Source organism: Brassica napus, chromosome C4 (genome assembly GCF_020379485.1).
Source record: "Brassica napus cultivar Da-Ae chromosome C4, Da-Ae, whole genome shotgun sequence".
NCBI lineage: Eukaryota > Viridiplantae > Streptophyta > Magnoliopsida > Brassicales > Brassicaceae > Brassica > Brassica napus.
Window position 1 is genome coordinate 11,133,887 of NC_063447.1, and position 24,213 is coordinate 11,158,099.

The window sequence follows — 24,213 nt, forward strand, 5'->3', positions numbered from 1 at the left end:
CAATTTAGTTTAGGGGTTAAATTTAGGGTCTGGGACGACTTACTAGTAAGTCGTCTGATGTACTATACACAGAAATAAAAACACTTAGGTAAATTTTAAAGTTTTCAAAAAAAACATTTATGCATTCCAAAATCTAACCCTAAGAACACATACAATACTACAACATATGTTGGCAAAACCTAAACCAAAGAATATCATGACTCACTACTTTCACTCATCTATGTTGAAAACAATTAACTTTTGTTATATCTTAATTTATATCTCTTAAAACATATGTTAATTACATGATTTCAATTTTTCACTTATCAAAATATTTTTTACAAAAATTTTAAATTATTTCTAAATAAAACTAGTCCAAACGACTTTCTAGTAAGTCGTCTGGGAAGACGACTTACGGGGGTTAGAAACGTAAAAAAATTTCGGTTTTTTTGTTTGTTCACAAGGGGTTGGTTGTAATTTCAATAGCCTTTTAGGTTACTTTTGCATTTGATTCAAGTTTGGGTTAACTTTTGTGTTTGAAATCAAGTTGTGAGTCATATTTGACAATTTTCTCTAGTCTAAAAGAAGAATGATCTAAAATGTAAAAAGACAAAAAAAGAGGACACATGTCAACAAACTCCCCTTCCACATGTCATAAGAAGAGAGAAAAGTCTACTTTATATATAAGTCGTCTGTTGAATACTGTACATCAGACGACTTACTAGTAAGTCGTCCAAACCGGACCAAACCTTTAATTTTACAATGTACTTTTAAACCTAAGGTGTTTTTTTTTTCACTGTTTATCGAAAATCAGAAAACCCTAAAGCCGTTTCTCTCAAAGGCGATTTTGAAGGCGATTTCCGTCGATTCTCTCTAATCCATCGTTCTCATCGTTCTCACCACCGGTTATCTCTCCGCCGTTATCACCGTCGTTCTCACCACCGTTCTCACAGCCGCTTCCTCTATTCAAGATCCGAGAGGAAACCCTAGCGCGCATTCTCTCAGAGGCGTCTCGTTGAACTCCGCCGCCGGTAAGTTATATCTCTTACTGTCGAGTGATTGATTGAGGAAAAGGTGAACATAAAACTGGAAGTCTTGGAAGACTTATAATTAAGTCGTCTGGAAAGTCTTCCAGCTGGAAGAATTTCCAGACGACTTAATTATAAGTCTTTCAGCTGGAAAACTTGCCAGACGACTTAATTATAAGTCTTTGATTGTTTGAGATGGTTGTCTTTGATTGTTTTGCAGGCAAAAAAAATGGAGATGCCAGAACTCCCCCGTAGGATATATACATTAGGGGAAGAGCCCCCCGCAGTGCATAGCATTTCGTATCATACTTGTTGGACGTTGCATGCTTATTTAAAGAAAGCTATTCATGATGACGAATATGAAGAGCTGAAGGAGTCGAAGTTGGGAGTTTTCATCAAGTTCCAAGAGCTGGGATTTGATTGGGCTTCAAGGCTGGTTCACTACATGCTCGGTTTCCAGCTGGACATAAAGAAGAAGTATGAGCTGTGGAGTCTCATTGGTCCAGAACCTGTGAGGTTTTCACTGTTAGAGTTTGAAAACCTCACTGGTCTAAACTGCGAGTACATCGAGGACCTTGAGAGACCTCACTCTGCTATTACAAAGGAGTTGACTTCTTTTTGGGAGATGCTGGGAGTTCATGTCGAAGCTGGGCCATCTACTGAGGAGATAATAGCATCACTTGAGAGATGCGAAGGGTGGTCTCGGGATGATCGCAAGCGGCTCGCGTACCTTGCCATCTTCACTGGATACATTGAAGGGAGAAAGTATTCAACCCCTACACGGGTTAGTCTGGCAAGGCTAGTGATGGAGCTAGAACGGTTTGAGAATTATCCATGGGGGAGAGTCGCGTTTAAGGTGCTGATGGACTCTGTGAAGGGCAGAGATATTTCGGGTTGTTACACTATTAATGGGTTTGCGCAAGCTCTCCAGGTCTGGGTGTACACAGCTCTTCTGGAATTGGGTGCTACTTTTGGTTATCCTCTCCCAAACAATCCGTCTCCACCGATACTGGCTTACAAGGGTCGCAAAGGGCGCAGACAGTTTAAAGAGGCTATCCTCAGTGAGGTATTTACTTCAATCTGGATGACTTCGTAGAAAACTTATAATTAAGTCGTCTGATAAGTCTTCCAATTAGACGACTTAGTAGAAGACTTATAATTAAGTCGTCTGGAAAGTCTTCCAGCTGGATGACTTAGTAGAAGCCTTATAATTAAGTCGTCGGGGAAGACTATCCAGACTACTTAATTATAAGTCTTCTACTAAGTCATCCAGCTGGAAGACTTTACAGACGACTTAATTATAAGTCGTCTACTAAGTCGTCCAGCTGGAAGACTTTCCAGATGACTTAATTATAAGTCGTCTGTGAAGTCTTTTCTTTCCATCTTTCTTAATCCGTCAAATATCTAAGTTCATATCTTCTATTTACTGCAGACTAGGGTGATCAACTTTGTTGAAAAGGACACTGCTGAAATGTTTCCAAAATGGGAGTTTGATGTTGAGGACACGCTCGCGGAGAACATAATTAAACTCATGTTTGTGAAGAAACCGTGGAAGTGGACCATGGATTGCTGGGAAGTCACCGGTACTTGGGTCAATACAAAGCCGACGGTTGTGAGTCCAGCGAAGAAAAAGGTAGTGAAGGAAGACAGTCCAAGACCTCGGAAGAAAGCTCGTAAAGAGGCACCTGCTGAAGCTAGTGAAGAGGCAGCTGCAGAGGCTAGTGAAGAGATGACTACGACTGTTGGTGGGTTGACCAAAGAGGATATTAAAACCATGTTCAAGGACATAGCTGATGCCATGAGGGAAGGGTTTGGGACGTGCCTTAAAGAGATCAAGTATCTGTCGGAAAGGGTGGAAGCTGTGGAGAAGAAGGTTGGTATCACCACAAAACGGAAAGGGACATCATCTCAAAACACTACCTCTCCACCTAAACCGACGCTCGAACCCGAGGTTAGTAACGAATCCTCTCACAACAAGAGATTGACTAGACAAAGTCTTAAGAATAAGAATTGAAAAGTTGCATTTGCTTTGTTTCTTGTATGTCAGAACATGTGTGTTTTGTTTATAGTGTATGGATTTTATATATGTATTTTGTTTCATTTTTGAAGACACTCATTGGTTATTATTGTTTGAAATGGATCTTTGGTTATTATTGTATAAACCCATCTTGTATATTGCAGAGTGAAAGTGTCAATGGGACGAACGCGGGAAGGAAGAGCTTGGCGGAGGATAAAGGTCCAGATGTGCCCGCAGCTGTGCCCGCAGATGTGCCCGCAGCTGTGCCCGCAGATACTAGTTCCTCGGAAGATAAAGCTCCAGAAACGAGCCTTGTTCTATTGGACAAAAATCAATCCATCGTTTCAGATTTACAGAAGGAGGATGCTAGATATCTAGAAAAGAGGGATGCTGCTTTGGCACTTTACCGTGCAAAGAGTGATCGAACAAGGAAACTTGCTGCCTCACAGAAATCTCCTTATACGGCAAACAGAACGGCCAGAGTGATCATTTCAAACAGAAAGCTTTATCCAGGCTATAATCCTTTTGCATCAATTGACAAGACGAAGTTAAGGGAGCTCGCTGATTGGTTGAAATCTTGTCCGTAAGTGTTTGTTTTTCCCATAATAGCTTGCTTTTCACATAAAACCTGATTGCATTTCAACATTTTTTGTTTGCAGTCATTATAGAACAGCTCTCGATAAAAAACCACGTAAAAGTAGAACTTGGTGGTATCAAATCCTCTGAACCTCCCTAGAGTGGCTGGAGGACTGTGTAAGTCTTCTGCTATGACATAGACGACTTACTTGTAAGTCCTCTGGTAAGTCTTCTACGTAGACGACTTATCAGACGACTTAATTTGTCTACGACTTACTTGTAAGTCGTCTGGTAAGTCGTCTACGTAGAAGACTTACCACTAAGTCGTCTGATATCTTCTGACTTGTACTATATTTTATATGCAGCATATTGATGCTTGGATTAATGTGCTGAGGAAGAGGTACGACGCTAACCCACAACATTTCAGGAGCGAGAGAATTTGCTTCCTTGATCATCTCTTTGCTCAGCAATGGATATTCAACTTCAAGGATTTTAAGGACTCGAAGCCCGATCACAACAGTTTAGGAAGAAGACTCCCTGGTGGGGCGTGGAATTATTATGCAGGCACTATACCCACATTTTGCCATTGAACAAGGTTTGGGGGATGGATATTGATGATATCTATGCGCCAGTAAACTTCGCCGATAGTCATTGGATTGCTATGTGGATATCGATCCCTAAGAGGCACATAGTCGTCTTTGACAACATTTGTTCCAGTATCTCCCCAGAAGAACTCGATGTGGTAATGGAGCCTTTTCTCTACATGGTCCCTTATCTGCTTGTTGAGTGCGCTTCCTCAGACGAACAACGTGCCCAATACAGCCTGGAGCCATTCACATATGAGAGACCGACCAATATACCTCCGGCCAAAGCTGGTGATTGTGGCGTGTACACTCTAAAGTACATTGAATGTCATGCTCTTGGGATAGGGTTTAGTAAAAAAGACTTTGCTAAGCCCAACGGGAAGAGTATGAGGGATAAGATGGCGGTGGATATATTTCAAGAGCTTCCTAACGTGCATGAGTTCGAAAACAAGGACATGGATGACATCCTGGGTACGTATGACGTGTGATAAACAGGCCACTTTAGATTATTTTGTATGATATATTAGGCTGATGTGTGTATTTGAACTTGATCCCTATTTTGTATTTGAACTTGATCCCTATTTTGTAACTATATTCTGCGCAGAAGACTTACAGTTAAGTCGTCTGGAATGTTGGACGACTTAACTATAAGTAGTCTGGAAAGTCTTCTGGAAGAAAAAACTCTGGACGACTAACTGGACGACCTTCTGGACGACTTAATTGAAGGTCTTCTGGAAGACTAATCACTGGACGACTAACTTGAAGGTCTTCTGGAAGAAAAAACCCTGGACGACTAACTGGATGACCTTATGGACGACTTAATGGAAAGTCGTCTGGAAGACAAATCACTGGACGACTTACATTGTGGTTTCGTATGGCCAGTTTCCTTGCATTTTGAGCATCTATAAACCCTGTGTTGCTTCCGAGGTTTGCGTCCTCTCATCCTGGATAGCTCCAACCAAGATTGCCATCTTGATTTCTTCTGTCTTCCCGGACCACATTTTACTTCCGGAGGAAAGCATGTGTGTTCCTCAATTTGTTGTCTAACACAAGGATATATATTCTCTGAGTATCCTGCAAACAGAAAATCCTTTGAGTACACTGGACATACAAGTGTGGAGATATGCAAACCAACAGATGTTCCAGCAGCTATAGCATGAGAGCAAGGTATTTTCTCCACTGCATAAACACCACAATCACACTTTCCATGTTCCAAATCAACCACACAGTCCATTTTCCCACCTTTCACAAAGAATCGCCATCCATCAATTGGTTGTACCGTCATCGTATCCGCTATCTCCGATCGAACAGCAAGCAAGTATTTAACACCTCGACTATGTTGAGTTGGGAGACTCAAAGCATCTTCTCTCCTTTTCCAAAACCACTTTCCTAGCTTCTCCCTTATGAACTCCAACAGGAAATGAACCGGAGCGGAATTAATAGATTCAGCAATGTTGCTTGTCTTTATGTTGTACATGTCCCCCTGACAATAAACCCTTGACCATAGGCTGACGTCGGCATTCTCCAAATACGTTGCAAGGTCCGGGTTTGCACTCCGTATCTCAGCCATGTACCGGTCAAAATCTGAAACCGTATGAGCATAAGCAGCACCTTTCACCAAGTACAAGAGATGTTTCCCTTAAAACTTTTTGACAATGTTTTCTTGAAGGTGATAATAACATATTCCTCGGGTTTCCCAAGGAAACACCTTATCACACGCACTTTTAATGGCCGCGTGCCGGTCAGAGACTATCACCAGAGGCTGCTCATCAGATACACAACTAGCCAATTTTGTGAAAAACCATTCCCAAGAAGGTTCATCTTCAGCATCTACGATCCCAAAAGCCAATGGAAATATCTGAAAATTCCCATCTTGTGCGGCTGCAACTAACATAACACCTCCATATTTCCCACTTAGGTGAGTCCCATCCACCACAATGACCCTTCTCTGATACTTAAAACCTTTGATAGAAGCTCCAAAAGAGAGAAATAGATACTTAAATCTATTGATAGAATCAAGTTCTATAGCCGTGATAGAATCAGGATTTGCTAAGGAGATTTGCTCGAGATATGATGGCAGACGCGAATACCCATCTTCTGCTGATCCTCTCACCAATGTTTGTGCATATAAAAGTGCTCTGTATGAAGTGGTGTAATCAAGCGTCATGCCAAACATGTTCTTCATTGCATCAGTGATATGCTGCGGATTCAACCCATCAATGATTCCAACACGATCAATGAAAAGCCTACCAACATACTTCGGAGTACAGTGTCTCCGCTGAGCGAGTCGGTCTCCCGCTGAGCATGTATGTTTTTCCACATACTTTGTTACCCAAAACGTGTTTGTCCCATGTTTCACACTCGCTCTGACCTTCCATTGACAACCACTAACCGGACATGTTGTCACAAGGAGAGTTTTCGTTGACTTGTATATTCTGAAGGAGAACTTAAACCTCACTGCTGTCAACCGCAGCTCTGAAAGCAGTGCATCCTTGCTAACAAAACTCTGGTTGACATAGATACTGTTACCATTCGATCTTCCTCCTTCAATCTTTTCGATATCTTTAAAACACATATCATCATCTTCCTCATCCTCATCTTCAACCTTTCCATAAACACTGTAATCCTCACCATTCTCGTCCGCTTCAGCAACAATAGAGATACCAGCATCCTCCTCCCCATCGTCCTCCTCCCCATCGTCCTCCTCCCCATCATGATTTTCATCTTCAACCAAATCATCATCTTCAAAACATTCATCAGCTTCATCAGCTTCATCATCTTCCCTGAACTCTAAAACCGTTTCCACCTTGCTATGGCTTGATACACAAAGCCGTACTCCATGCGTTTTGGTTATCTCGAGCAAGTTTCGAACTTGTCTATCACTTGTAACATGAATAGGAGGGGTGTCTGGAGCCTGCATCATTTCTGCTGGTAATGAGTAGGTTATCTCCACAGATTTTGTGCTCATGTCCAGGTTATAATCTTCTTGAGCCATTGCAAGAAGTTCAGCATGTGTCGAACCTTCCCCCAAAAAAATGATTCTCGCTCCTTTGACATTATCAACCACAAAATCCCAACGGCAATCATTCAACAACCATTATCCATACACTGCATGTAACTGACGCATCATCTACAAAAATTCAAAATAAAACACATTAGTAAACATAGAGAAAATGAAAGTTTACTAAACATTGACGCAGACGACATACCAGTAAGTCGTCTGGAAGACTTACCAATAAGTCGTCCAAACAGGTCATTTTTGCAATTGAATTTTAAATAGGACGACTTACAAGTAAGTCGTCCAGCTTTGTTTGTTAAAAAAAAACCTAGACGACTTACTGGTAAGTCGTCTAGGATAAATGGGTTAGTTTTGCATTTGACCGAATTGTATCAAATATTTGATTTTTCCTGGACGACTTACCAGTAAGTCGTCTCAGAGAAAACAAAAATTTCAATATTTTATTAAAGCTAGACGACTTATTTGTAAGTCTTCTCAGGTTAGTTTGCAATTCGAAAAAGAAACTTATATATTTAACTTTACCCAGACGACTTACTTGAAAGTCGTCCAGACAGACGACATACAAGAAAGTCGTCCCATATAAGCAAGGTTTGACCATAATCTAGGAAATAAATCTGGACGACTTTGCTTATCCTGGACGACTTTCAGGTAAGTCGTCTTACTTGACGACTTCCGCGTAAGTCGTCTGGGAAAAGTTAAATATTTAAGTTTTATTTTCCAATTGCAAAAGTAACTTGAGACGACTTACAGATAAGTCGTCCAGATTTAATAATATATTGAAATTTTTGTTTTCCCGGAGACGACTTACTCGTAAGTCGTCCAGGAAAAGTCAAATATCTGATACAATTCGGTCAAATGCAAAACTAACTCATTTATCCTAGACGACTTATCTGTAAGTCGTTTAGGGTATTCTCTAGATTTTGTTTTAACAAACAAAGATGACGACTTAAAAGTAAGTCGTCCGTTTGACCAGAAGACTTACCCGTAAGTCTTCTACAGCCAGACTACTTACGAGTAAGTCTTCTACACAAACAGATCTGGAAAAAATTTCAATTTCATACCTTAAACTAGTGAGATGACTTCCTTAGCACACAGAGTCTTCTCCAACCACCCAGAATCTCAAACGAAAGTAACCCACCAAGAATAGTATGCTTGAATGGCTCTATAAACCATAAAAAAAAATTTGAATCAAAAGCTTGAGTTTTTTGGATGAATTTGGAGGCAAAGTGAAAGAGATGTTGTTTTTAGTTCATAACAAGTGAGAAAGAGAGAGTGTAAATCGATTTTAGGTGCATTAAGAGCTTCAAATTGGTTGTTCATGGTGGTTGGGGTATTGATGACAATGGCAATCTTGTAATTACTTGAAGATGATGAGGGTGAGAGAGTAAAAACGTCATTTTCGGAAAAAAAATTAAAAAAAATTTGATGGCATTTTCGTGAATATCATGAACTTGTGGGGTGAATAGGACAAAAGAAAAATCCAAGAAAAGCATGAGTTAGTTTTAGGTTTGACTTTGAGTTTTGAGTCAATTTTGCAAAAAGCCCTTTAGACTATTGCAATTTGGTTCATTATTTTCTAATTATGCACTATCTAATCCTTCTCACACTAACTATCATCATTTGAAGTTTGAGAATCTATTTTATTGTTCAAAAAATTGCAAAACGAATAAAGAAATAAGTAAAAAAATATAAATGTATTTTAATATTTAATTTATTCACTGCTAAACATAACATAAACTTTCGCTATTTTATTATTTTTTACTATTTTATATTATTTCATTTACAACTATATATTTATCTTAATATGAACCAAACTAAAGCAAAACACATAATCTAAACATAAAACCTCCATAATCATAGAGAAAAAAAATACCAAAGTAACACTAACTCAATAAAGGTCCAGAGCTCAAAGGCAATTAAGAACGAAAATTAACTTACCCCACATTATCATTGAGTGTCTTGGCCAGAACAATCAAAAGTCAGAAAAATGTAGAAAGATAATCTTGAGATAAAGCAATCGCTTGAACACAAAGGAGCGTGATCAAAGACCAATGCCAAGAACCAAGAAAGCGGGTTAGAGGAAAAATAATCAACAGAAGGCTAAAATCACCACGAAGCAGGAAGATACATACATAACGAACGATAAGGACAACCACCAGCTAAGAGGTAAGAATCACCTCACAAAGTAAACAAGCACAAATAAGACGTCTATGCAAGTGAAGAACCACAAAACTCTGGATAGAAGAGACCAAAGCTCCAAGAGACTAATACCACACACTTATACTAAGGGAATCAAGGGAAGAAGAGAACAACCTGAGTGAGGGAGAACGGAAGCCAACCCCCGAGAAACCAGAGCCCAGACTTGAGACCATAAACAATCTTCAAAATCTACAGAGCATATTCGGAGGAGAACACTATCCAAATCTAGAGTGGCAAACATGGCGAAAGGGAGAGTCACAGAGACGCAAGCAGCCATGAAAGTTGCAACGAGATGAGGGAACATAGATGGAAGGGTAGACAAAACGAAATCATTCAATCACAGAGCCGTCCTCGGGCTATAGAAGTTAGATCACCAAAAACCATATCTTGAAAACTAAGACGAGAAGGGACTATCGATGGTAAGCCAACGACGAGAAAAACAATTTCAAAGACGACTAAACTCTGACCCAACCCAAAGAGATTCAGTTGCTAACATGAGCCGAAATCTAAGGAAAAAGAGGAGAAAAAGGTGAGGAAAAACAAGAGCACATATGTGAGTCTTTTTCGGTGATGGCGAGAATCACAACATAACGGAAAGGTAAACGAAATGCATAGATGGTGACGGCTCAATGTAAAAATATAGGGAGAGAACACAAAACATCTTTAAAAAGTAATGTTCAAATAATTAGAAAAAATATTAATTTTTACCCTTAGCCTTAAATTCAACAAATGCCTAAATGTAAAATTATTGAAATTCAATATGCGTTACATCACAATCTCACTCCACCACTAATAAGGTACTATTATACCCACACCAACACACTATTAAAAAAACAAACACATAATATATTAACATATCACCTATTACTACATAACATAATAAAAATACCAACGTTCTTAGCAAATAAAGACGATCACATAATTAGCTAGCTATATCATCCAAAAAATAATAATTAACAACAACGAAATAATATTCCGCGCGAAGCGCGGACATGCCCTTAGTATTTATTATACCTTACTGCTTCGTAAAAAGCCAGTCACCATTTTTAGATCCTAAAAGAGATGCCATTGTTATCCCATGCCTGATCATCACTCTCTACTTCCCTCTCGATCATTCCTTCACTTCTTACCTTCTTCTCATGTTTTTATGTGTTGGATGACGGAGAAGACATGGCGCAACCACCTTCATCAATCATGATCATCGCCGTTACCGTCTCACCACCACCGGCCACCGTTTTCAGCCGCTGTGAGTCATTCCTAGGGCCGACCATTGGCCATGCCAAGTGAAACATTTGAACATGCCTTCAAATTTTATGGAAAAACAAAATTTTAAACCCCTAAATTTGTAAAAAAATATTTTTTATATAGCTATAGCCACAGGCTCCCAAAATCTCACATTCCCCACCGGAGACGAGCGTTGATATCGGAGATCTTGCTTTGTTGTTATATTGTAATAAAGTCAAATGATTATGGAGAACGTGAGGAAAGACGTGATCAAAGGAACCAACCATGGATTGTAGGCGTGACTTGTAAGACAAGTAATTCCTTTTAAAGCCTAGGGTTCCCGAGCATGTCCCGAACCATTTCTGATATTGGCTAAGGTGAGGGTCTATTCCCGAGCTTCTCTTACACGGCGTAGGATTTCGAATAAATATAGTTTAGTTCTAATATGATCTGTCTTCGTGAATTGAATCTGTATGATGTCTGTTTGAAGTATGCTTGATAGTTATTTAGGTCATTTGCTTAAACTGGAAATAGGAAGTCAGATGATCCAATATTTCTTGTCTATATAATTTAATTTGATTTATATTTATAGTTGGACTAGGGATAAGTTTGGATTTTTAGCCGGGTACAGTGAGGTGTGTTCTGTATGCCAGATTGTGTTGTGTGTGGGGTTGTGGCCAGCTTAGTCGACCTGTTGAGTCGTAGCCCTGTGAGGTCGATAAATCGTCCCAGCTTATGTTTATTCGGAGGGCTATGTTCAGGTCTATGGACTTCAGGTTTAACATTTCATACCTCATTGAGTAACTCCCCTGTTGCTCATCCATTTTTCTTCCCATTGCAGGTGAGCTTGCCGAGTAGTTGGATATCTGGACGGTTTGGTGTCTTGGGGATCATCATATTTTTATTTCGGTTTTCATTTGATTTATTTGACGTATTTTTATAAATCAATTTAATGATGTGTTTATTTGTATTTATTTTATTAAATGTTTTGGTATTTTAATCAGTTTTGAATAACACGGTTTAATTCGATATTTTACCGGTAGTTACTCGCCGGTCACGAGAGAAGAGGAGACGGGTGTTACAGGCCCATAAAAGAACTCTGATCCGAAAACAATAATTGAATTTTAACTATGTTTTCCTCTTTTCAGTTGTATTTGATTACGTAAACATCAGATAATGATGCATCATATATGCATATTCTTACTTCATCTGTAAAACAACGATTAACTTCTACTACTTTAGATTCATAAGGAGTATGATTTTGTATTGACTTTAAAAAGATTAACTCCCCGCGGGGATAGTCTCTTATGCTAATCAGCCACATAGGATCATTAATATAAGTTTTTTTTTATGGAAAGCATGGTTACTCTCCACTCTTTCATCGAAATTGTTTTCAGTTTCTTCTATTTGGTTCAGTGGTTGTATTAAATTGTGTTTGTACCTTGTAAAATATTTTAGATATCAATATATTATGATTTTTTCGGAAAAGAAAAGCTGCGTAGATTTAAGAAGATTTGACTATATGCAATAAGATAAGTATATATGGTCATCATCACACTTTTCTACGTAGAGTATGTATAAGATATTGATGAATAAAGCATATATTTATATAATTTAAGCCCAAACACTGTTTAATAACAGAGTTAACTATTCTATTCCGGTCTGGTTATCCAGACCACCTCAGGCTTGAGTAATAGAATGGCCGTTCGACGTCAAAAAAAAAAAAAAAAAAAAAAAAAAAACTGAATGTTAATCAAAACTGAAACGTGACCGTGTATAAGTCTGTGAAGAAAATGAAGAAGATTCTAAACTTACAACTATTTCTTGTTGGCTTACGAGATAGTAGTATATATTATATAACGAACGGTGGAACGAGCTATTTTAAACTTCACGATCAAATCAAAAGTCTCTCTCTCTCGCTTGATCGAGCATCTAAAATTCAAGAAGTATGACTCAAACTGCGCATGTTGAGTTATATCATTATTTGTACACCCATATCAATCAGAAATGTGAAACCATATATAAAAAAAAGGTAAAACCATATAATTATCAATTATACTATGTTTTTTTTTTTTGCAACAATCAGCTTGTCAGCATAACATTTTGTACACAAGTCAGCTTCATTTTAATGATAATTCACATATTTATCAAAAAAAAAGAAAACTATACTATAGTTTCTAGAACCTTGTCCCCAGTGGGCTCAGCCATTCTACGACACACCGGACAAGTTACGTGGGTTTCAAGCCACCTACCAATACATTCCTCATCAAACATGTGCTTACAATTTGGTAAAACCTTAATCACAACATTCTTGGGGATTAACCCTAAGCAAACCGGACATTCTATCTCTTGATTGGTGCTCTCAGGATCATTACTGTCCGGTTTGTAAGAAAAGGTCGGAAAGGCAGCTATCACGGAAGCGCTAAGCCCTTGGCCCGGAGGTTCTCTTCTGCGGTGGTGGTGGTTGTCTTCTGTTTCCGGTAACACATCCACAAACCTACGGCGTTTGAGCAAACACATAAATAGAAAGATGAAGATAACGGAGATAGTCAAGAGAGACGTTACGCCGGCGAACCAAAGGATGATTGAGTTTAACGAAGGGTCGTTGAAACCCATCTCTTTGATTTATACAAAAATGGTTCTCAAAGTTAAGTAATGATACAAATCAAATGACATATACATGTACCCTTATGTATAGATCATTGAGAATTGACATTCTCTTAGACCATGATTAATCCAGGATTCTTAGAATGAGTTTTTAGCGGAAGTTAAGAAACTGTTTCTTAATTTTTAACTAAAAAAGCTAAGAACCGGTTCTTAAAATCCTTATTTAAGAACCGGTTCTTAGTTTTTTAGTTAAAAGTTAAGAAACAGTTTTTTAACTTCCGCTAAGAACCCTATCGTAAGAACTCTGGGTTAATCATGCTCTTAGAATATATTTGGATAAAGCGTTGAAATACGATCACGACTAATGAACTTGCTAACATTATCAGTTTAATAAAATAACAGGGATCATTTGAATCGGTACACCACAAATAGGATTAGTTTAAGATTTTAACTTGCTGCTTGTGGGGATCAGTTTGTACATAGGTGTAGAGAAAAAGCTAAATGGATAAGGATACGTACCAAGTCATAGTTGATGGGATTAACTATTTGTATGTCTGAAAAGACGTAAAGATTAAAGAAATCAATTATCGGTACCAATATATTAGAGGGACGGGCCCAATTAGGGGTGTTAAATCCGGATATCGATTCGGTTTAGGTTCGGTTTTTTTCGGTTTTCGGTATTTCTGTTAGTATAATATAACTACCATTCTAAATCCATATTTACTTCGGTTCGGTTCGGTTTATATACCGTCGGTTTTCGGTTTATTCGGTTTTATACCAAAAAACATAATTATTTAGTTTGAGATCATATTATATGAATTTTAGAGTCATATTGTCAACACATTCATTTATTAAAAATATATTACATGTTCAAATAAATGAACAAAAAAATAAAAATGCTTCTACCATCAAATAAAATAATCAAATCTATAACTAAAATCAAAGCTTGAAATTTTGAAAATAAAAATATGAAACAAAACAGAAACATGAAAGAAAAGTTTTTCCACTCTTCCATATTTAGTGTTCATTAAAGTCATGTTTTTTCAATCGAACACGAAACTCTGTTTGTTTACAGATAAGAAAAAAATTGTGAAATTTTTTCATTAATTATTGTCCATCAAATTTATAATCTTCATATAAATTTAGTGAAGAATAAAATAAAGTAAAAAGATCAAAAGAAGACTTAGAAAATAAGATGTCTAAATTGCGATGTATTATTATTTAATTATAGATCAAGTGTTTTACAAATTAAGGTTCTTTATTACTATAAAATTATGGTAATAGTTATGAACACAAATTTAACTTATGTAACAAATAGATTTTCATGTATTGTTATAAAGTAGATACATATTTACATGTTTCGACTTTTAATCGGTTTTGTTCGGTTTATTCGGTTTAATCGGTTATATACCAAATCATATCCAAATCCTACGGTTTTTATAAAACTATATCCATTCGGTTTATATGGTATATACCAAAACCAAATCATATTGTCTATTTCGGTTCGGTTCGGTTCGGTTCGGTTCGGTTTTACCATATTGAACAGCCCTAGGCCCAATATTAAAATTATACGAGTTTAAATAAAATATTAATTCTAACATACAAATCTATAGGCATGAGACTTATTATCCGAGATCCGGATTCGATCCGAGATCCGCTCCGATCCGCTCCAAAAATAGAATATCTTGAGTGTCCGGATCCGAATCCGGATAGTAAAATCTTGGATCCGTCCAAACCAAATCCGAATCCGGATATCTTAACTTTTAGGTCTGGATATCCGGATCCGGATCCGTATTTTTAAAACACATTAAATTTTTTAATTTCATTAATATTTATATTTGATATATTAATATTTATAGATGAATTAATCTTATAATATTATATTTTAGCTTTTACAATATTATAGACATATATAAATATATTTATAAATATTTAATTTATGTATTATATTAAAAATTAGTATTTTTTAAAAAAAAATTATTATTTTTAATTATTTTTACGGATCCGGATCCAGATATCCGCGGATAATAAAATATCGGGACGGATATCCGAAATACGGATATCCGGAAACCACGAATCCGGATCCGGATATTAAATTCACGGATCCGACGGATCCAGATCTGGGTACCCTGAATTTTCTGGATATCTGGATCCCTCCCAACCCCACAAATCTATACTATGTGGACATTTCTTTTCTTTTTGGCTAATTTGTTCTTTTATTAGTCTCATAGTCTGGAGTTTCCGCCTCACGAAGGTTTTAAGAAATATTCTCATAATAAAAACTTGATAAAGTAAAAAGGTAGACTTGCAGTCGGCTCATATGAAATATGCCTACTGTAACCATCAGTAACATTTTTTAAGTAATATGAAGCTTTAAAATGTAAAATTTAAAGTTTAAAACTGTTTTATTTTAATTATTAATAGTTTCGCTTAAGTTATTTTGTAAAATTTTAGATATATATGACAAATACCGACTAAATTTAATGGAGTTGGGTATGCCATGTCATTTTCAGATCCTTAATACCCGAACCCGACCCGGACCCGATATGGAGCCAAAAAATTACGGGTATTTTATGGGTATTTTAATTATAGACCCGAACCGACCCGGACCCGAGAAGAAACGACCCGAACCCGACCCGAAAATTTCTAAGTACCTATTGAGTCTAAATATTTAGGACCCGAAAGACCCGGACCCAAAAGGAACCGGCCCGAACCCGATCCGAAGACCCGAACGCCTAGGCCTAACCATCACCATCATCTTATTTTGTTCTTCTTCTTCGTCTTCTTCTTCTTTTTCATTATCACCATGTGTATGATATTCTTTTCTTTTCTGCCAACGCATAAAATCATTATTATGAAGTTGTTTAGAGGCATCGTTGCAGTTACTAGCTTTATCCATTTGGTCAAACCATACTTTGGATGCCTACGGTCAAGAATTCTCTATTTTGCTTTTCACACTCCAAATTTCCGCTCAATCACTGATTGCAAGCTTGAATGTCTCCGGTTAAACACTTCTCGAGTGTTCGTTGGTTGTCCTCCTCTGTTGAACTGATCTAGATGATACCGAACTCTACGACACAAACCAAGATACCCTGTTCTTGTGGGATATCCAACATCAACCAAATAATATTTTCCGTTTGGCTGGTGTGAAAAAAAAGGCTCATTCCTCGCCAATAAGTCAACACCTTTGTGTCATGTGCTTCACCTGGTACACCCACATAAGCATATATGAACTTCATATCAAAGTTTCATATGGCAAAAACATTCATGATCGGCTCTTGTTTTCTATCCATGTATGCTTCTGCATTTCGCTTAGGAGGACGAACTGAGATATGAGTTTCATCCAATGCTCCAATACAATCTTGAAAAAATGGTCAGTATCAATCATCATTTCTCAAAGCAGGACACACTCTTGTAAACTCACCATCTTCTGGTATTAGTGCATCTGCAGAAAATTTCAGGAGAACACTCAAAACCTCATCAAGTTTCCTTTCGACTGTATCCAACGAACGTTGATATCTTTCTGCAATAACCTGCATAGTCTTAACTTGACCCACCACTTCAAGAAACATTGCAACCCCTTATTCAATATAGACATTACTCGTCTCTTGTAACCCATGCCTCCTCGCTAACATCTTACACAAATCTTGAAATGTTCTCTGATTCATGCGAAGAATATCATAACGTTGTTGATCTGATCCGTGCATAAGCTGTTGAATATGATGCCATCCTGCACCTTGATATGTTATTTGAAGCAGCCTCTCAGGCTTAAACACATCTAATGAATTAGATTCATCTCATCCTCGTCATCATTATCATCCATCATCCACCTAACCATCTGCAAAATATTAAAAATCATATCTATAAGTTCTGAAAATAATCATATAAATGGTTGCATATACACTAAACAAAAGACAAATATCATAAACACAATTGACTCCATAATCATAAATAGTCAATGTGAAGAGCTAACAATATACACGCACAAACACATTCTAAGCCAATCATAGACATGTATCAACACTGTCGTTAAAAAAACCAAAATTGAAACATATGTCTTAACTCTTAAGCACATGCAAGAACAAACCCACATGCTAACCACGTTCTTTAAAACCAGATAGTAATGCCATTAATCTACTTGTTTCAATCAATTCATAACACAAAAAGAGTCATAACAAAACCATACTAAAATATTTAGAACATCTGAAAACACTACAATCCACTATAAATCTTAACTCCAAGCATATTCTCAAGATAGCTAATTTTCTCATCATCACTAAAAAAAACTATAAATGCATGTCTATTTTCTTCATCCGATTTTTGATTTTTAATTGCAGCAATGTGAAATGGTGACCACTTTATCACCCCATGCAGCTCATTAAGTATCTCCACTACATAATATGTACGGCATCTCTGATTACGCTCCAACAACAGATGATCACGTTCCAGCACCTATAACATCTTTTCAGCTAGCTTATTTTTTTCTGCGAGAACTGTGTTGCGTACAACATAAGGCTCTTGATCAACTTCTTTACGCTTTCTTTTTCCAGTCCTACTTGTTCCAGCTCTTGGTGCTGGAATATTAGTATCATATGAATCTGATTCATCTTCCTTCTCTACATCCATTCTAGAATCTAAACTAGCTTCTCCTTGCTGAGCACACCATCCTTCTGCTCCAGCCGCAGTAACAGCACCAAACTCTGCTTCAAACATGTCCATGTTTGGAGGCAATTTGTTCTTATATTGTTTTACACCTTGCCATTCCTGTTTAAGAAAATAAAAAAATTATATACTTGAAACATACAAATATACTCATAGTAAACATACAACATTCTCACGTACTACATTCTCAAGACAGCATGACAATGACACTGTTACTAGAAAGAGATCGACGAGAGAGGATGATACTTTTTTTCCGTCAAACAAAGAAACTGAAGATAGAGATGATGGAGGCGTTAGTTTGTATAAGGTTTAGTGGCAATGTGTTGTGATTTTGCAAATATATTAAGGGTAGTTTTGTCTTTTTAAGTTGTTTTTTTTGTCGCATGATTTTGGTCGCAATGCTAAAATTTTGACCGGTCAAAATTTTTAATCGCTAAACGCTAGCGTCTGATCGTTGCGATCAGTCGCTGAGTCCGTGACCGGTAAAGAAACAACGCTTAGACGCTGACGCTAGCAACCTCCAAACGAACATGGCCATATATGGAAAGACACAACCAAAATAAATATCTTATAATTTATAACGGGAAAATGGCATATTCCTCTATGAACTAATTATTTCCGGCTTTTTCACACACGGACTTTTAAACCATGCCAAAAACCACATAAACAACGGAAAAGTGGTTTATTCCCCTATGAACTAGTTTTTTCTGGCTTTTTCATACACAAACTTTTAAATCATGCAAAAAAACACATGACCAACTCTATTTTTTTAATAACATACACAAACTATCTATTTTTAAACTAATTCACCTAAAACCATAAATGGTGTTATTTGAATGTTAACTAGGTTTGTGATAGGTGATAGCCGGTTTAATTTGGATTGATAAAAAAAATTACTATGTAGTTTTATCCTTCTTTTTTTTTTTGTCAACTGTTCTTTTTTTCAGAAATAGTTTTACTCTTCATCATCAATTAGAGATAAAATTTATTATTCTGCAGAAGAATAAAACGTTTTACATGATGCATAAAGAAAGAAAAGCATCAACTACTAGCTTACAATCTCCATGTATTGCCACAAGGAACTATAAAATCGGTGCATTATCCCCAACTAATGATGAAGAGTAAAACGATTTCTAAAAAAAGAGCAATTGACAAAAAAGAAAAAAAATAAAACGACATAGTATTTTTTTTATCAACCCAAATTAAACCGGCTTTCCACATGTCATAAACCAAGTTAACGTTTAAATTACACCGTTACATTTTTAGGGGAATTGGTTTAAAATAAATAGTTTGTGTATGTAATTCTAAAAATAGAGTTGTTCATGTGCTTTTTGCCATGATTTAAAAGTTCGTGTGTGAAAAAGCCAGAAAAAACTAGTTCATAGGGGAATAAGCCATTTTCGTGTTGTTCATGTGGTTTTTTGCATGGTTTAAAAGTTCGTATTTGAAAAAACCGGAAACAATTAGTTCATAGGAGAATATGTGATTTCCCCAATTTATAACACCACGATAACATGTTTGTTTTTTTAATTATTCCTCTGATCACATTGTTTAGTTTTTACAAATTAGGGTTAAAGAATATCAAACATCTACAACTATGTCTAAACAGGATGGGTCAGGTTTTGTGGAAAAGCTCGTATAAACAACCCAACATAGTATACGTACAAGTGACCCAAACTCAAACTACAAATGTGTAGAAAACCCATACATTGTATACATTGTCTAATAATTTTTATTCACAAATAGAAAAATGTATCCATCAGAATTTTTATTTTTTGCTAAGAATGCTTATATCATATTAATGATGTTTAGATTTTACAAAGTAGAATCTAAGAAATACTCTACCTCTGCAAAATCAAATAAAAACAAGGTAGAGCAACTAAGACAACATTACACATAAAGATTAAGTGATCCAAAGAGACAAAAGGATACGGAATTGCTTCCTATTCCTTGTTGCCAAGATTGTATTCTTCACATCCCTATAAATCGTTTTCATGATCACAATTAGATACAAACCACATATGTGGTGGATGAGCTGCTCCTGAGTATCTACATAACTTTTACCATAATTATTGGGACATTTCATAATTATCTTTTAGAAAGATTCATTAATTAAATTTGTTTCCTGTCTGTAGAAGATATATCAAAATTTGGTAGGTGCAATCAATTGATTTTGGAAACTTCGGACCCCTCAGGGGAAGTCAAATGAGTCTGCTATAACCACTGCTTTTCTTGTCAATCATTTTGCTGGTAATCAGACCAACCACTTAGAAACAACATTTGATACCAAATATAAGATTATTATGCAAATTACATATACATAAAACAGCTTAACCAGTGACAAAATATAAGTACGAATGACGTGATTTAATCATTTGTATATTATGCAATTCTCATAACTAATCCATTGACTCCTAACCATATTAGTTTTCAAAAGTCACGTTTGATGCCTAGTAATTTATACGCCATCACACCACTGCTTTCAAATTATAAACGTATACACTAGTCATCAAAGAACTTATGACATCTTTAGCAAAAATGAATACACACCGTGGTGATCACAAACTCTTCGTGACTATATATGGTTTTTGGCTTTTGGTAACTTTGAATAGACGGTAAGACAACGTGATAGAAAAAGATCCCACCTGACAAATCTTGATTCCTAGTAGTAGTTGGTGTGACACTGTGACATTTTAATTAGATTAACCGCTGATTATGATTTGTTTTTTTTTTTTGCTTACAAATAAAATAAAATGTGATTCCAGCCTCATAATAATATTCTCCTCCACAAGTCACGACGCCGTAATGATTTTCCCTTTTTTATAAGTACACCTTTACTTCTTCCTTGCTACAGGCCCCGAGAAAAATAAAACCATCTTTAATCATTCAATCACAAAATCTCTGTTCTGTTTTTTTGTTCTCTCTGTTTGAGGTCACGGCTAAAACTAGTCTTCAATATCTTCACGAGCTTCTATAGGTATGTCAACGTTACCTACTTACCTTGTAGTATCTATCTTTAGCTCTCCTTAGTTGAAAAAGTGGAATGTTCGTTCTGGTTTCAATGGTTGTAGATTGGATCTGGAAACTAGTCAAGTTTGTGGATTTAAATTAGAGAATTCTTCAGTTTTTGTAGCTTTTCTTACTCATTTATAGTGTTGGGTTTGGTAAAGTTCGAACCTTTTTTCATGATTTTATTTCCTCTAATAGCATTTGGATTGTTTTCACCTTTTTCTCCAGCTGAATCTAATTTTTTTTGTTGGGTACTTGATTAGTTGATTTTGGGCTGTATGTGAGTAGTGACTCCAAGAACCCAGTCCAGTATTTGCAGTAAAGATTTCAATTTTTGTGTATGCACACAAGAGTTTTCTCTTGAGTAGTAGATTCTTAGAGAGGCAGATGCAAGATGCAATTTTTGTATAGTGTTTGTACTTTGTAGTTGTACATATATATGTAGTTACGAGAATACATGTAGTTATCTTTATGAGGTCCTTCATTATTCAGCCGTTTTTAAGCAGAATCTTATGCTCAGCATTTTGTATACATACAAGGTTGTTTTGGTGACAACAAGAGTCTGAGATGGGTTCTGGGAACTTTTTCAAGGCAATAATTGGTTCAAAGAAAGGGAAACAAACAAAGGTGTGTTTCACATTTGGTGTGATCATCAATGCAGATGAAGTTCTGTTTGATAATAATGTTTCACTTGGCCTTCCTTTGTGACAGGGACTTTCTACTGCTGTGAAATCAAAAGCTTCCAAGAAGAAGGGTACTCATGCTTCATCACTAGTTGTCCGTAGCGAGGATTGGGCTGCAACTAGAATCCAGTCTGCGTTTAGAGCCTATAAGGTGCATTGAGTTGTGGCTTTGTTTTTTTTTTCTTATAGTAAATCAACTGCTTAGTTATGTTATCTTTCTCACAGGCTAGAAAAATGTTAAGGCGTCTAAAAGGGATTGCAAGAGCAAAGGAGTTAACTGAAAAGCATCCAGTGAAGAAGCAAGCGGCGGTTACACTGAAGTATCTTCACTCGTGGAGTAAGATACAGTCTCAGATAAAGGCTCGCCGAGTTGGCATGGTCATGGAAAGTCGACTGATGCATAAAAGATTAGAGAATCAGCAGAAGCTTGAGGCTAAGCTTCACGATATTGAGGTAATAATAAGACTCTCTGTCATTGTTCCTCAAACGCAAAAATAATGACAGCATTGAGCTCTCTCTTGAGAAGTCTAAAGCTCAGGCTGAGTTTGGTACAATTGCAGGTTGAATGGAATGGTGGGGCAGAGACAAAAGATGAGATCTTAGGGAGGATACATCAAAGGGAAGAAGCAACGATAAAGCGGGAAAGAGCCTTAGCTTATGCCTTCGCTCATCAGGTAAATATATATAAAAAGAAACTTTTATTTCCCTTGTTTGCTGCTTTCTGTATGAAGAAATAAAAGTTTTAATTATGTTCTCTGAACAGTGGAAAGCAGAGGGTAAGACTCAGTGGCTAGGGGGTTATGAGCTGGGGAATACTAATTGGGGTTGGAGCTGGAAAGAGCGTTGGATTGCTGTTCGTCCTTGGGAAGTTAGACATTCTTTGACTCCTAAGAAACCAAGGAGTTTAAAGACAGTTTGTTGCAAGAGTGAAACTAAGTCAAACTCACCAGCAAAGAGAGTAACATCAGTCTCAGCCAAAGCTCCGGCTTCTGGAGCCGCCGTGAAACCACGGAGGTTGTCATTTCCAGGCGCCTGAAATTAAGTTAAAGTATGTATGCGTGTAAGAGTATATGAATATACAAAACGTACAAGATTGCAAGATTTGAAGTTGGTATATTTATTTTGGTATGTCTTCTGTTCTGTCTGCTGTTCCACGGAGATTGTCATTGTCAGTGTTATGTGATGTGATGTAAATACATGTAATTTGATATGTAGGCGATGATGGTGATTCTTGGTGTATTTTTATTAATACGTGCAATAGTTTGTCTCCAGGAAGTGAAACCAGGAAGGAAAATCTAAAGCTTTGCCCTATTACAATTAGGCATGAGAAAAAAACTCTAATCCGATCAGATTTGTAAAAAATATTTGAAGGGATAATATCATGTATTATCCAAACTCAACCCATAGCTGAATGAATATCTGAAAATTCGAAAACAGCATCTGAATATATATACATAAAAATGAAACCAATATTCGAAATAAATATTCAAAACTTAGATAAAATCTTATGTTTATTTCAATATGATTTATGTATAATCTGAATTTTAGGTTCGAGCGAATTCTACATAAAATTCTATTAGAGTCAGAAGAGTTATTAACCGAATCAACGGTTTAGTTTACAATCATCTATGAAATAACATTCAGACCAGACCGGACCCGACAAACTTGAGAGAATGGATCAGACCGTAGCTATCCACATAAGCTCTTCTCGACAAGTGTGATTCTTTGCAAATTCATGGAGTCCGCAGCCGCGAAAAGTATCTCAACTGCATCATCCAGACTCCTCGCCTTGGCGCAGCAGCTTCGTCTATACAAGGCAGAAGAGAGCACCGGGAAACTGATCTCCCGCGTTGGGTTTCAAGAATCTACGTCTCCGGCGAAGAAAGCGGCTGTCTTGATCTGTCTCTTCGAAGGAGACGACGGCGATTTGCGTGTCATCCTCACTAAGAGGTCTTCCGGATTGTCTACTCACTCAGGTTTTGTTACTTTGGCTTTTTTTTTTAAATTTGGCCACTTTTGATTTAAAGGTCTCGTCTTTGGATGTGATACTGATAGTATGGATGATGGGTTGAATTTTTTATGTAGGAGAAGTTTCTTTGCCGGGTGGTAAAGCAGAAGAGGGTGATAAGGATGATGATGGTGTTACTGCCACCAGAGAGGCAGAGGAAGAGATTGGATTGCACCCTTCGCTTGTTGATGTTGTTGCTTTCCTCGAACCTTTTCTCTCTCAGGTATGGTCTGATATAGCTATGTTTTGTGAGCACACAGAGTTATAGTTGATGGTTAGGCAGATTTGCATTTTGAAGTGTAGTAGGAGACCATTGGTTCCATTGTTGGTTTAGGCTCTATGTCTGGTTTAGCTTTTTTTTGAAGTGAGAGAAACATTTTTCTTTCAAATATGAGCAATACTTTGCTTCATTTTCCAATGCAGCATTTTCTTATAGTAGTTCCTGTAGTGGGAATATTATGGGACAGAAAAGCATTCAATCCAACGCCAAATCCTGCTGAAGTGGAAGCTGTGTTTGATGCACCACTTGAAATGTTTCTGAAGGTTAGTCTCGTTTCTTTTTTCATCAAGCATGCTTTATATATAGTTGCTAGTCTTTCTGTACTCGAAGCATCCGTG

General features: G+C 37.0%; 3 protein-coding genes across 48 annotated transcripts in view; 2 read left to right on the plus strand and 1 right to left on the minus strand.

The window, feature by feature from the left end:
• Nucleotides 1-12,713: 12,713 nt before the first annotated feature.
• Nucleotides 12,714-13,306, minus strand: LOC106380291 (RING-H2 finger protein ATL40-like). The gene has a single exon (XM_048753569.1). It carries the CDS (start codon nt 13,240-13,242, stop codon nt 12,790-12,792), a length of 453 nt encoding a protein of 150 aa, XP_048609526.1. The 5' UTR covers nt 13,243-13,306; the 3' UTR covers nt 12,714-12,789.
• A 7,343-nt stretch (nt 13,307-20,649) lies between these two features.
• LOC106381388 (protein IQ-DOMAIN 9) lies at nt 20,650-22,858 on the plus strand. The gene is made up of 6 exons (XM_013821290.3): nt 20,650-20,872; nt 21,444-21,531; nt 21,616-21,738; nt 21,813-22,040; nt 22,148-22,261; nt 22,351-22,858. The coding sequence occupies exons 2-6, from the start codon at nt 21,472-21,474 to the stop codon at nt 22,621-22,623; spliced, it is 798 nt and encodes a 265-aa protein (XP_013676744.1). The 5' UTR covers nt 20,650-20,872; nt 21,444-21,471; the 3' UTR covers nt 22,624-22,858.
• Nucleotides 22,859-23,227: 369 nt separating this feature from the next.
• The window catches only part of LOC106381386 (nudix hydrolase 22, chloroplastic-like), a 13,837-nt gene continuing 12,851 nt past the window's right edge, over nt 23,228-24,213 (plus strand). For 42 of the 46 annotated variants that reach the window (XM_048753583.1, XM_048753586.1, XM_048753582.1 and 39 more), the window contains exons 1-3: nt 23,228-23,563; nt 23,673-23,818; nt 24,019-24,138. In XM_048753583.1, the coding sequence (XP_048609540.1) occupies nt 23,323-23,563; nt 23,673-23,818; nt 24,019-24,138 (507 nt within the window). In that variant the 5' untranslated portion in view covers nt 23,228-23,322. The remainder of the gene's footprint in view (nt 23,564-23,672; nt 23,819-24,018; nt 24,139-24,213) is intronic. The other 4 variants (XM_048753616.1, XM_048753615.1, XM_048753613.1 and 1 more) reach the window with 1 other exon arrangement.

Bases quoted from the DNA above. Each gene is read 5' to 3' on its own strand.
- LOC106381388 (XM_013821290.3), top strand. From the start codon at position 21,472: ATGGGTTCTGGGAACTTTTTCAAGGCAATAATTGGTTCAAAGAAAGGG. The intron at 21,532-21,615 runs GTGTGTTTCACA...CCTTTGTGACAG, and splicing joins AGAAAGGGAAACAAACAAAG to GGACTTTCTACTGCTGTGAA. The intron at 22,262-22,350 runs GTAAATATATAT...TTCTCTGAACAG, and splicing joins CTTATGCCTTCGCTCATCAG to TGGAAAGCAGAGGGTAAGAC.
- LOC106380291 (XM_048753569.1), bottom strand. From the start codon at position 13,242: ATGGGTTTCAACGACCCTTCGTTAAACTCAATCATCCTTTGGTTCGCC.